Consider the following 12,702-nt stretch of genomic DNA (forward strand, 5'->3'; position numbering starts at 1 on the left):
AACTCAATACCCACACAAAGAACAAGAAATCCTGTTACCATATTACACTGTACTGATTCATTATCCGAGGCACATTTAGACACACACACAGGAAGTATTTTCTCTGCTGATCAAAAGAAATACTTAAGTTGTTATATAGTTAGAACTAATAAAATTAATGTTTATGAAAACATAGCTTTGGAATACTAAGACTGGAAATTTGAGATGAAACATATATATCAAAACAGTTCTATATCATTGGCTTGAGGGGGGAGGAAATACGTGTATATTTCTTTAACATCTGGCAAACTTCACCAACTTATTCTATCAGTTTTCTTCTTTGAAAACAAACAAACCAAGGTGAAAGATAAAGCAAATAACCAAACAACAATTACATGTACATCTCTAAACGTTAATTATATAATAGTAATTACTCATCACACCAAAAATGTTTCAATGTTGGCTCAGCTTTGTTTCCACCACCTACCACAATTTGATAATTCAAGTCCATTAATAGCATAGATCATTTTATTAATAAGTATACTGAAGCAGAGCCATACTGGGTCAGGCATTGATGGCCCACTTAGAGCTCATCTTGCCTCAGGTTAATGCAGCCAATAACTGATGCTTAGACAAGAGTGAAAGATCAGGACAAACATATCATCCCACTGCCCCATTAATTCTCCTAACACCCAGCACTTCCTAAGCCATAAGTGATGTCTGTATATTTAATAGTCACAGTAAATTTTTCTTGCACAATTTTTTCCCTTTTTTGAATTTATTTCATGTTTTAGGATCCAAAACATTCTGTAGGGAGGAATTTCACAACTTGATTGAGTGCTTTCTTTTGTGTTTCTCTGGTCCAAGTTTGTTCTCTCCGAGCTAGAAGTACCCCTGATTGCTTCCGATCAGTTGCTGCACTGCTATCCCTCACACAGCCACTGCTGGCCCCTGGCCAACACAAATCAATGGGCTAAACTAATGTTCTATCCACTCCAGTCCAGTTGCTCTAATGTTCCCACCATAGCCACAACCAGAAATAACCTGCACTGGGAGAACTTAAGGGTGCATCCAACACAAACAATGGTGCTACATAAAACTGTAATGCTGTGGTAACCCTGACCACAGTAATGGAGTTTCCCAGCTAAATAAAATGGTTATTGAGGGCTCATACAGAAATGTTTTATATTGGTGCAGTTAGACTTTTATCAACATAGTACTGTACTTAAATAAACAGTGACTTACAGACATTCCCCGTGTTGTCAAAACTTGTAAGAACATCTTTAACATTTAAGAGGCCATTGTGAAATCTGGAAGAAAACAAAAAAAAGCAACTTTACTAATACATAAACCATCAGAAAAAAACCATCTTCAAAAAAGAGATTTACTGTATGCACTCACTTCTCACCATCCCCTTTCACAGTGAAGCAGCAAAAAGGTGCTACTGTAGCCACCAGGGGAAAAACAAGGGGACAATCACCAGTCTGCGAAGTCCCAGCACTGAAATCCATTCATCAGGAGGATTGTGTTTCTCAGAAACTACTATCAGCAGGAAAACATTACGAAGGAGCATCAATTTTTATTTAGTTCTGGAAGTTACATAGAAGAAAGGAGGAATTTTGGTAAATCAATTTCTTTGAAAGGGAAAATCCATAAAGTATTTTTGAACAGCAGCTGTATGCACATTCCTATTTTCTCCCACAAAATCAAGAACACTTAATTAGGTTCATGCTAATTAATGTGTTCAGTTAACTGCATTTTTTTTTGGTTTTACATTTGCATAACCCATGCAAAATGAACATTTGAGAGTGGGGATAATAAATTAATTACCTATATTTCATATATCAACTGCAAATTTTAGAATGCTGTGAGCAAAACACTGACAGCAGCAGAAAGAATAAGCACCAAAACTGAATAAAAATTTACCTAAGATTTGCCTTCAAATGGGCAGTGGCACATACATAAAAAAGCATCTAATTTTGTTTTAAATATTCCAAACTAATCTAAGCCCAAAATGAACAAAATATTAGTCTCACACTTTACAACAATCAGATTACACAGCTGTTTCACAAATGCATGAAAGAAAATCTAAAAGGAATTCAGCAAGGCAGCAAAATATGAAAATATAGGGTTTTAATAATGTTTCAAATACAGCTTCTAAGGCTGTTTGGGAGCACATTAATTTGAAATACTAAAAAAAATTAAATAAATCCCAGAATTTTAGCACCTACAAAATTAGTTCTCATTGCCTCAGCTGTTCTTTCCTGAAGAAAGACTGCTGTAAGAATGGGGGGAAAAAATCAATCATTCTGCAAACATGAAATTGCATAATTATTGTGAAAAGCCCACTATTTATAGCTTCTGATAAGCATAGCCATTAAATAAATAAATATTAACAAGTTAAATTTTGAAAAGCACCAAACAGCAACTAGACGAATTCTTAAAAAATGAAAATTAAATGGAAATCAAATTAACAAACTGAACTGAGCTCATCAGAAGCCACAAAGAAGTACATGAGAGATGTTACAAAAGATACAGCTGGACATGAGTGCTCTTCTCCCAGGTACACAAAACCAAACCAAAATTACATGCCTTCTCTGCAGAGGAAGTCTACAAGAATGCTGATGGATCATACGGATTGTTAATGTAGTTCTTTTTTGCAAGTGTGTTTTCCATCAAATTGGACACCCAATTCAACAGAGCTGGTGCAAGAGAAGTAACAAGAAAGGAGATAGGTTTGGTAGTTCTGCCATCCACAGAGGGCCCTTTAAACTCTCCCCTGCTGACTCCTCAGAACTCTATAAACTCTGTAACTCTGCCTATGTCTGGGGCTGGTGGGGTCTCTTACACAACTGTGAATGTCTCATCTCTAAATGAATGCAAATGGAGGGTGGGAGATGCTGAGGAAGTAAAGAAATATTTTAATCTCTGTTGGCATGCAGGGTAGTCTTGGGATAAAATGTTTTGGTTTCTTTTTCCCCCCCTCGATTTCTTAATGTACATACATATCTAAAGGAGATTTATCATGTAACTCTCCAAGTGAAACAAACAAAGATAAGAATAAAAATTTAGTAGTCTAGTACCAGTAGTTAACGGAATGAAGAAAGAAAAACAGAAGTAAGTGAAATGTCCGGGTCTAGAAAAGAATACAATTCATATACTTAAGGGTCAAAAGGGAGGGAAACACAAAAAGGAGAAATTATAAAACCCAGCACTAGCCAAAACTGCTTAAAATTTGTGGAATCCAAAAACTGAGGAATTCAGCATAATCTCTTCCAGCAGACAAGTTTTAGGACTGAAGAAAGCAACACGCCAACAGCTGATCTACTTGTGAAAGGGACAGCTCAGGAAAACACGCTTCCAAACAGCAATAGCCATGTTTCTCCATTTGGAGATCTGTACTTGTGGAACCTGCAGACAAACTCTGCACCAAGCATTCCCCAACTCTCCCATCACAGCCCTTACTCACAGACTTAAAGTTACATGCACCTGTAAACACAGGTGTTCTCTAACCCCAAATTCTGCCATAAATAGTGTGCTACTCAGTCCTGCACCTAAAAACCAGCGCCTGTAGTTTGGGATTCGCTGCCCTCCCTGCACATGCACCCTCAGCAGTTCTGCAGCAGCTGCTGCTTCACTGTCCCATCCCATCAGCTGCTCCTCCACCAGCAAAGCCAGAGAAAACTGCCAAGATACAGCACATCTTGCTTTCATGAGTGCCTGTCACCATCACAGCTTTCCCAGTGCAGCTGACAGAGTCTTAAGTGTCATGTGCACTGAATGATTAAAGTCAAGGAATCACAGAAGCTTGGGATTAAACCCCAACCCTTAAATTCCCATAATTTCCACAAGTATCTCAAAATTCGGAAGAACATTAGTATTCAGTTCTTCAGAACATGTCACTGATGTCATTCAGTTCAAAGTTCAAAGCTCTGATTGCTGAGATCAACAAAGTCCTTCAAAGAAGCACAGGTAAGCATCATGGAAAAAGTGAATTTCAGGCTGGCGTGGTTAATCTGATTCACAGTGTTCTTATAATAAGTCTCCAAGGAACAACAGGCAAAAATTTCTATGGCTGAGGCAGTGAGTAATAGCAGACAAATCTATGAACAATAAACTAATTCAACTCATGTTTCTCCTGATACAAAGCAAAGAAGAATTCCTTACTCTGAACTACAAATAAATCAGCTTTGGATGAAGTCAGAGAGAGTGAGATCAACCTTTAAATATATTAATGTTCCTTCCTCTCCAATTCAGGCAACACAAGTGGCAGACTTTTCCATGTATATAAAAATAGCTACGGATAGTACAAAAAAAGTCTTTCAGTAGGTGCCTATTAAGGCATGCGCTTCATCAACCATAATGAAACAAAAGTAAGTTCCTTCTTTCCTTTTATATTATTCTTAAAGTGAGTGATGAAAAATAACACAAGTAAGTATGTGCCTATATTAACTTTAAAAACCTACAAAATCTAAGATAGAATACATTTCCACATAATATGAAAAGGGGAAAAAAACCAAACACATCACCATAAACTATTAACCTATGTACAAATTAAAAGTATATTTGTGAAAAATGAAAGATGGAATAATGGTAAAAAATTACTGTTAAGGGTACTTCACAAAAAGGCTTGTTGTACATCACTATCAATTGTCACTGTGGCCCACTAAGAACCTGAGTTATCTACAAACTTTGCTCTCTTTCAGATGCTCTTTCTGTGCCAGAGTATAGCAAAAAAAAGGCAACTCTTCTTTCATTCCAGTTCTAGATCCCAGCTTAATATGGCAAGAAACTGAAACAAAGGTTCTTCGACTACAGGTTTGGTTTTTTGTACACACATCTTGGGCAATATGATGGAGCAGCCATTGCTTGATCAGTGAATAAAAGAAGTATGTTGCCAAATCACTTTTCATCTTTCCTCCATTTCCAGCTCCTGGGGCCAGCCCTTTATGCTGCTAAATTCACACAGTCTCTTAGCAAGCAATACATGGAAAAAAGCAAGTTTGTCATATCCACATGAATTGTCCATAAGAAGTAGGCAATATTCACTGAAATTTGTTTCCCTTAACTTTTTTAATCTCTACCCCTAAAATAAAAAGCTTTAAAAACTGAAAATATTATTAGGAGAGATATCCAAGAGGAACAGCCAATGGAATTCAGTCCTATATCATCTTCTAACACAGCTTGCACAGACAAGTAGTGTCTCTGCATGCCCCTCATTTCTAAACTACAGGCCTAGAATCATCTAATAGTTTCTGTCATATTTTTATCTGCAGGTTCATTCATATTCAGAATAAAGGCATGACATCTTGCAAAGTACACTAAACATCTTTTACAAAGATTTAACCCTTCCTGTAACCTGCTGACATTGTTCCTTTCAGTTCTGTACTTTAGTATTTGAAACAGCAAATGACTGATCAATGGAAAATATTTTACCACAGAAATAACTTATTTCTGCACTGTTTTCTTAAAATGAGCCTACAATTTAAAAGCAAATCCATATCCTGAAATAGAAAACTTGAAGATATTGATTGCTCCTTTTTTAACTCAAATAAAAGAACAATTTTCCTATCTAAAAGGCAGGCACCATCTCCACAGTGAGACACTGCATCCTTATGATCTGTAATCACTTCATTGCTAAAACTATTCATACAAAATTCAAATTTAAAAGCACATTCCTGATGAAGAATACAAGGATTTAGAAAGGCAGTATTAAATAAATATTTTTAATAGTTCTATGTACTTACTATATATTTTCCTATCTCTAAGAAAACACATATTCAGCACATGCATAACTTTTCAACAGCAGAGTGAAGTACTGCCACAATTAAGAAGAACTCGAAAAAAGCTAACAAACACACCTGAAAGTTCTAAAAATAAAAGCACAGGGGAGATATGGAGACGGTGGTGCTGTCTGTCCAGCTGCAGTGCTTGTAGCTCCCCCTGGGGATGGATGAGGAGTCAAGCGAGAGCTGATGGGTCAGGACCCAGGGGAGGGCAGGGACTGGTGACATTTACAGTGGGGCTTTGCTACAGGAGCACCAACAGAGGAAACCCTCTGCAGACAGGGAGAGGAGCAGCCTTGCATTCCCAAGCCCTGGTCTCCATGGGGACCTTCCACCACCCCCATAGCTGTTGGAGGGACAACACACCGGGGCATAAAAATTCCAGGAGGTTCCTGAAATGCTTCTCTGTTCAAGAGCAGCTGACAAAGAGAAATGCTGTGCTGGACCTTGTTCTTTCCAACAAGGAGGGGCTGATGGGAAATGTGAATCTCCAAGCAAGCCTTGACAGCCAGGACCATGAAATGGTGGAGTTTGAGATTCTGAGGGCAGTGAGAAGGGTGCACAACAAGCTTGCTACCCTGGACTTCTGGAGAGCAAACTTTGGCCTCTTCAGGGATCTCTTTGGTAGAATACCATAGGATAAAGACCTGGAGAGAAGAGGGGCCCAAGAAAGCTGGCTAATATCCAAGGATGACCTCTGGAATGGTGCATCCTGAACAAGAGGAAGTCAGACAAGAAAGCCAGGAGGCCTATGTTGATGAACAAGACACTCCTTGACAAATTCAAACACCAAAAAGAAACCTACAGAGTGTGGAAGCAAAATCAAGTAGCATGTGAGAATTACATAGAAATTGTCCGAGCATCCAGGGTTCAGGTCAGGAAAGATAAAGCTCAATTAACATCATCCAGACAAGTAAGCAGTGTGTAGGAACATCAAATACAATACAAATCCAGACGAGACTGTACTAAGCAAATGAGGTTTTTGATTCTAACACAAGAAATTTCATTTTCACTGCTAACAAAACCCCACACTCGCCAGACACCCCTTTTGATACCCCAGAGTTACTGTGAAGCACCTTAGTACCTAAACAAACTTTGAGACCATGTTCCACCATGTATTATAAATCTACATTTCATTAAGCACACTTAACCAGAAGAGTTATGGAGATTTTTAAAATGAGTCAATGATATTTCACTGCAAGGATCTAGTCAAAACAGCACCTAAATTCAGTTTAAATTTTTTAAGCTGAAAATTGCCATATACTGGGAGTTTCGGCTTTCTGCTTTGGAAGATTTGTTATGAAGAATGATGCAGAAAAATATAAACTAGTGACGGAAAAACATGGCATAATCTCTTCTTTCTGAGATATGAATCCAGCCTGAATTTATTTAGAGAAACAGCAAAACCAACAAACTTTAGAAAAGCACACACATGACTGGTAGTTCCTACAAAAGCTTCTATTTTCCTGACAAACTGGTCCCAAGCCCCTCTAGAGCAATAATTCCAGCTAGGTCATAGCATATCTGAATATACAATTTTATCAGTTTTGACAGCCCTTGAACTGATACAGCTTGACCTTTATACTCTTTGCCAAAAGCCACTAACAACCTTATGAACTTTCTTAAGTATTTAGTTTCGTCAAGATATTAGCTGACAGCCCTTTTAACATTGAACATATGCAATGAGCTTTTCCAAGAAGATGTTAATGCACAAGGAAAACAAATGTAGATGAAAATTCCAAAGCACTTTTGTCAAGATTTTAGAGAGGATATAGCAACATTTTTTTTCCCTGACAAAAAGCTATAAAAACATTTTCCTATTCAAGCATGCTGTTCTGGATTTACCTGACTGAAGCTATTGTTAATATTATGCTCTTGTTAACTTGCTAAATTGTTTCTGCTGTTAAATATTATTATAAATAAAATTTTGCCAGTGGACAGAGAAAAACCAGGGATAGACTGTCAGACATACAGAGAGTGCTTAAGTTTCCAACATATGATCAGTTTCCAAAGATCCAGGAATGCTTACTCCAAGAATTTTTATCTTTTAGATATGTAAGTTTCAGCAAGAAGAACTGTTGCTTTGTTATGTACCTTAAACTGTTAGGCTGATCCCCTAAATTACTGCTTTTGCAAAAATGGGGAAGAAACTTGATTTAACACTGACTCATGGTAAAGTCAATTTTGTTGCAGTCTATTTATACCTTGTTCCTAGCAAAACCCACAGTATTTTCTCCTTCCCCTCTTCATCTCCTGCAATATTCTGAAATAGTAAGTACACTCTATGTATTGTCACTGCTTCTGTGTGGAGAAGATATTTTAATATAGAAGTGTGTAAGACTAAGCAAGTTCTGATCATTATTCCTAAAATGATCAGTGACTACTATTTTTAGAGGTCACTGAATATCTTTTGGAAAGGAACAAATGCAGGGAAAACATAAAATAAAAATCCCATCAGAAGACAATGTCCATATTCTCCTCAATATTCAGTTTTGGAAATGTGGTGTGAGCCTGCTCCAGCACAGAATCTATACATTTCCACTGAACAGGATTAAAGAAACACAATAAAATAACACATAAATAAACTGCTCTTGGTCAAAGTCTATAGTTGAGCTGTGTCCTATTATCAATGAAACTACTATTAGGTAAATAATACCAAATAAAATGATGGCATAGAAAGTGTTGGAAGCAGAAGCACACAAATGCCAGAGCAGGATCAGTCTGACATTCCCTTGGCTTCTGTACTGCCAGCACAGGTGAACCTTAGCTCATCTCCTACCTTGAAAGTCCAGAACAAGTAAATCAAGCGGCAGCCAGTGCTGCAAGCCATGACAGTGAAGTAAAGGAGTGCAGGGCTGCATTGTAAGGGACTGCAGCCTTGTTCAGCCCAAATTCTACCTAAACACCTTGTGCTTCCTATCCCCAGTGTGCCTCTGAGGACCTAGAAACAAGGAATAGGGACACTGCACCAAAGGCATTATGTAGACTGGCAGTGTTTGAATTAATCCACAGCATTCACTGGTGCTTTACAGGAAAAGTCTATACATGGGAAAACACTGCACCTACTTCTATTACAAACAGCAGTTTTCCAGTGGAAAAGTTTCCTTTTGAACCCTTTTAACATCCCTGAGTGTAAGCCTGGAAAATGGAAAATTAAGAGTTTATAAAGCTCTAAAGAATTTTGTTCTGGACTTTACATCCAGATGCAAACTTAAAATGCCTGTAGTGTTGTGGGGTTCCTCTAGTTTGGTTTTTTCTCATTGGTTCATTTTAAAACTTTGCAAAAATGCTGCAGTTTAATGATGATCACATTTTTGTGTTAGATCTTAATTCCTAAGCTTGACTTTAAAGTCTCAGGTAAACAAAAATGCACTTCTTGATTTGGGCTCTCCAGAACACCTTCCACTGCGCAGACAATGCAAAATCCTCCACCTTCGGAGATGTAATTAGTTGCTGCAGAACAAGCACCAATTCAGGGATTCTTAAGTTACTGCTGCAAACTTCCTGAGGCAAACCAAGTAAAGTAGATACAAAACTGAACCTGGAAAAGAAAACCAAAACAACAGAAAAGAAAAACAGAAACAAAACCCTTCAAACACAGTAATGAATGAGAGTTACAAACAAAGCTACTGAGAATTCAGTGAAATTACTTCAGAAAGTTTTTTGGAGGGGAAGTAAGCTTTCTGTTGCTCTGTTTGTGTGCATGTGGGCTTTCTATTTGTCAATTTCTTTAATAAAAATAATCTGCCTCAATATAGGATTACTTTGTTAAGTATATATTATTTTGTAGGAATTTGGCTGCCAAATTATCATTGAGTTTTTTAAAATATCACTAAGAAGAAAACTGAATAAAATTACCAAAAGCCTTTTAGAACACCATTAATAACATCATGTCATAAAAAATTTTAAGACCATAAATAACTGTGTTCCGGTTTTTTATATCCTACGTATAACTGAAGAATGTCAAAACAGGAAGCTGTTAAAATATAAAATACATGCTCATATTTGCATTCTGTTTTAGCTACAAGCATCAGTATTTTCAGTCAAGCTCTGCCACTTCAGTGAAATGTACCAGAAAGAAGAGTCAGACAAGCTGCTTACTGTGACAAACAACTAAAAATAACATTTACCAGTTTATTTGTAAACTATGCTCTAGTTACACAAAACGGTGGAAGAATGACTAATGAGTTTTATATTTGAAGCCCATTCAAGATCTTACTTAAAATTTAAATTGTGGTTACCTTAAGGAGACACTGTACTTGGGATAAAAGATGCTTCTATACTGAACCCAGGTCCCAGTTTCCTCTTCTGTACTCTGGTCTTCTATTGAAAAGAGATTGAATGATGCAAACCTTCTGACAGACACTTGTTGGAGATGCACATCTTTCAAGTGCTTTTTCCTCAGAACCTTTGAAGTGAAGAACGAAATAAACATTAAAAATAAAACAATAAAACAAGAAAATAACAAACCCATGCCTTTTTGAGTGAAGAGGGAAACCATAATGGATATGCTATCAGCTAGTAGTTATGAATAACAAAGTAAGTCAGGCCTGAACAAAATACAGTGGTATTGATGGCAGGAGTCAAGAGAATGAGTTATGAATTACATCTGAGTAACTAAAGCAAATGCACTGTATTCAGAAGTACACAAAGTTGATTTTTTAACTCAAGCTCCAGAAAACCCATGCAAAAATTAGAGGGCCAAACTGGGTTCTTCCCATCCTCTCATTTGACCAAGTTTCACAGCCCAAGCCTTGCCCTCCCCAAGCAATTTCTGTGCCACTCGCTGTCCCTATAGAGGGGGAAAAGGTCAACAACAAAGGTATCTTTTGTAGAATTAAAATGACAAACCCAAAACATGATCTTCAGGTGCCAGAGTGCTGTGTGTTCCCCTGATAGATTCCTTCCTAGCCTAGAAATCTTCTGCTGCACACTTGCAGAGATGCTGCCAAAGTTCCCTAAGCTGAAAAAAATTATTCCTGTCCCAGTCCCCAGACTTTCAGACACCACAACTCTACATTCCCCAACCAGGCCCCCACAAGGGGACTGACACATGAGCCAAACTCCAGGCGAGCCCCAAAACACTCTGAGAGCACCAAGTTCAGTGCTGAGAGACTGAGGAATGTCATCCGCATTTCTTAAATGATTCAAACACTTGTTCAGGAGAGTGAAACCGTGGGCTCTCTGTGCTGCCCAGTCTGCTGCACTCAGCCATCTTCAGGGAGTGAGGCACCAACCCCTCTGTGCAGGGGAACCCAGCACCCAGCTGCCTGAGCTGTGCCATTGCTCACAAGACAGCCAGCACTTCCCTGCCAGACAAAAAGATTTATTTCTAAGGGCAGTGATGTGGAAGGAAAAGTGTCCTAGATTTAACTTCTTTCTCCTAACACTGAAGAGAATACATAAATAATTGCCATTGCAATTATTTTTATTCTCAATTATTTTTAAAATTAAGGTGCATATGCAGTCCCCAGTAATGGATTAAAAACCAAAAAAAAAAACCAAACCAAAAAATAAACAAACCAAAACAAAGAAAAACAGAGCAGAAAATAAACTCATGCCTATAAATTGATAGGGGTACAAGGAAGAGCTCCATTTAGTAGAACAGCAATTTACAAGTTTTTGTCACCTAGAGATAAGTCAAATGAGAAACAGCTCTCAAGAATTATGAAACTTGAAATAGGAGCTTAGCATACAGGATGTGTACCAAAAAAAAAAAAAAAAAGAAAGAGAGTCAGTGATTTTTTTTGCTATACCCAACCATGCTTTAACTGAAAATGTACTCCCATTTAAAAGCCTTACAGTTTGGGGCCATGATCTGTTATTTTGCAGGACATTTGGAAGTACTACATATGTGAGCAGAACAATTTTTTTTGGTACTTAACAGCAGGTCTGAGACATCAGGCTTACTGCTTCTGGAGCTATTTTCATTGGCAGGTAGGTCTCATCACATGAGAGGCATTTTTCATGAAGTATTAAAAATGTCTGGGTGCTGTCCACACTACCTTGTAACACGTGAGAAAAATACACACATGAATGAAAAATGCAAAAATATCAAAGCAGAAAATTAAAAGACCAGCAAAATTAAGATCTTCATGTATTAGCTGTGTGCCTGAAAACAAAATATCTTGGCTATCTTGACAACTAAAGAAAACCAGCAAGACCTACTTTTCAGAAAAGTGTTTTGTTTGGGGACTTCTTTAAAGCAATAGCAAGCCATTATCAACAGGAAAAAAATACAGTGGCAACAACACTTTCCTATTTTCAGTTTTTGTTGTACAGAGACATCTTATAGCCACTCTCTAAAATTCAATTTAATTCTCTGGGTCAGCAGAAAATCTCATGAGCATTTGAATACTCAAAAGAACATTTCTCCCACAGCCTCAAACAAAAATCAAGTGGTCTAATATCTGAAAATTACAACAGCAGGTCAAATATTTTAAAACCCTACATGTAACTGAGAAAATAGCACAAATGGAGAATATGTTACATCATTTATATCTAGCTCTGTACTTTTTACATATGGATCAAAGGGGTTTTTTTCTCAAGTCTATTCCTAAAAGGACCACAGTTATGTTAAATAGGGTACAAAGATAAATTGCTGCTATAGAATAACCCACTGATAAAAACAAAAGGTGACAAACCTATCTTAATTCATCATCAAAAATGTTCTACAAATATTCTAGTATCACAGATCATAATTTCAATGCCCTTGGTTTAATCACAGGATTAGTACCATGTTTAGGACTTCCTGTAAAACCTAAAACTGGTTGATATCTCTTTAAAAAAAGCTCACCAAAAAACAATCCCCCACAAACAACATGGAGAAAGGCAGTCACCTGAATTTCCCTGTACTTGTATATTCTTGTGTTAGGCCCAGTTGCACTAAGAGCCAAATTCAGTAACAGCTCATGGTCTACAAACCTCTGCCAGTTCT

General features: G+C 37.4%; 1 protein-coding gene across 11 annotated transcripts in view; it reads right to left on the bottom strand.

The window, feature by feature from the left end:
- The window catches only part of CAMKMT (calmodulin-lysine N-methyltransferase), a 210,161-nt gene that overhangs the window by 194,188 nt on the left and 3,271 nt on the right, over positions 1-12,702 (bottom strand). For 4 of the 11 annotated variants that reach the window (XM_064708967.1, XM_064708968.1, XM_064708971.1 and 1 more), the window contains 3 exons: positions 11,676-11,770; positions 10,007-10,173; positions 1,225-1,289 (listed from right to left, as the gene is read on the bottom strand). In XM_064708967.1, the coding sequence (XP_064565037.1) occupies positions 1,225-1,289; positions 10,007-10,173; positions 11,676-11,696 (253 nt within the window). In that variant the 5' untranslated portion in view covers positions 11,697-11,770. Of the gene's footprint in view, positions 1-1,224; positions 1,290-1,380; positions 1,569-9,197; positions 9,307-10,006; positions 10,174-11,650; positions 11,771-12,702 lie in introns of all 11 variants that reach the window. The other 7 variants (XM_064708975.1, XM_064708972.1, XM_064708976.1 and 4 more) reach the window with 5 other exon arrangements.

Source organism: Zonotrichia leucophrys, chromosome 3, assembly GCF_028769735.1.
Source record: "Zonotrichia leucophrys gambelii isolate GWCS_2022_RI chromosome 3, RI_Zleu_2.0, whole genome shotgun sequence".
In the NCBI taxonomy this organism is placed as follows: domain Eukaryota; kingdom Metazoa; phylum Chordata; class Aves; order Passeriformes; family Passerellidae; genus Zonotrichia; species Zonotrichia leucophrys.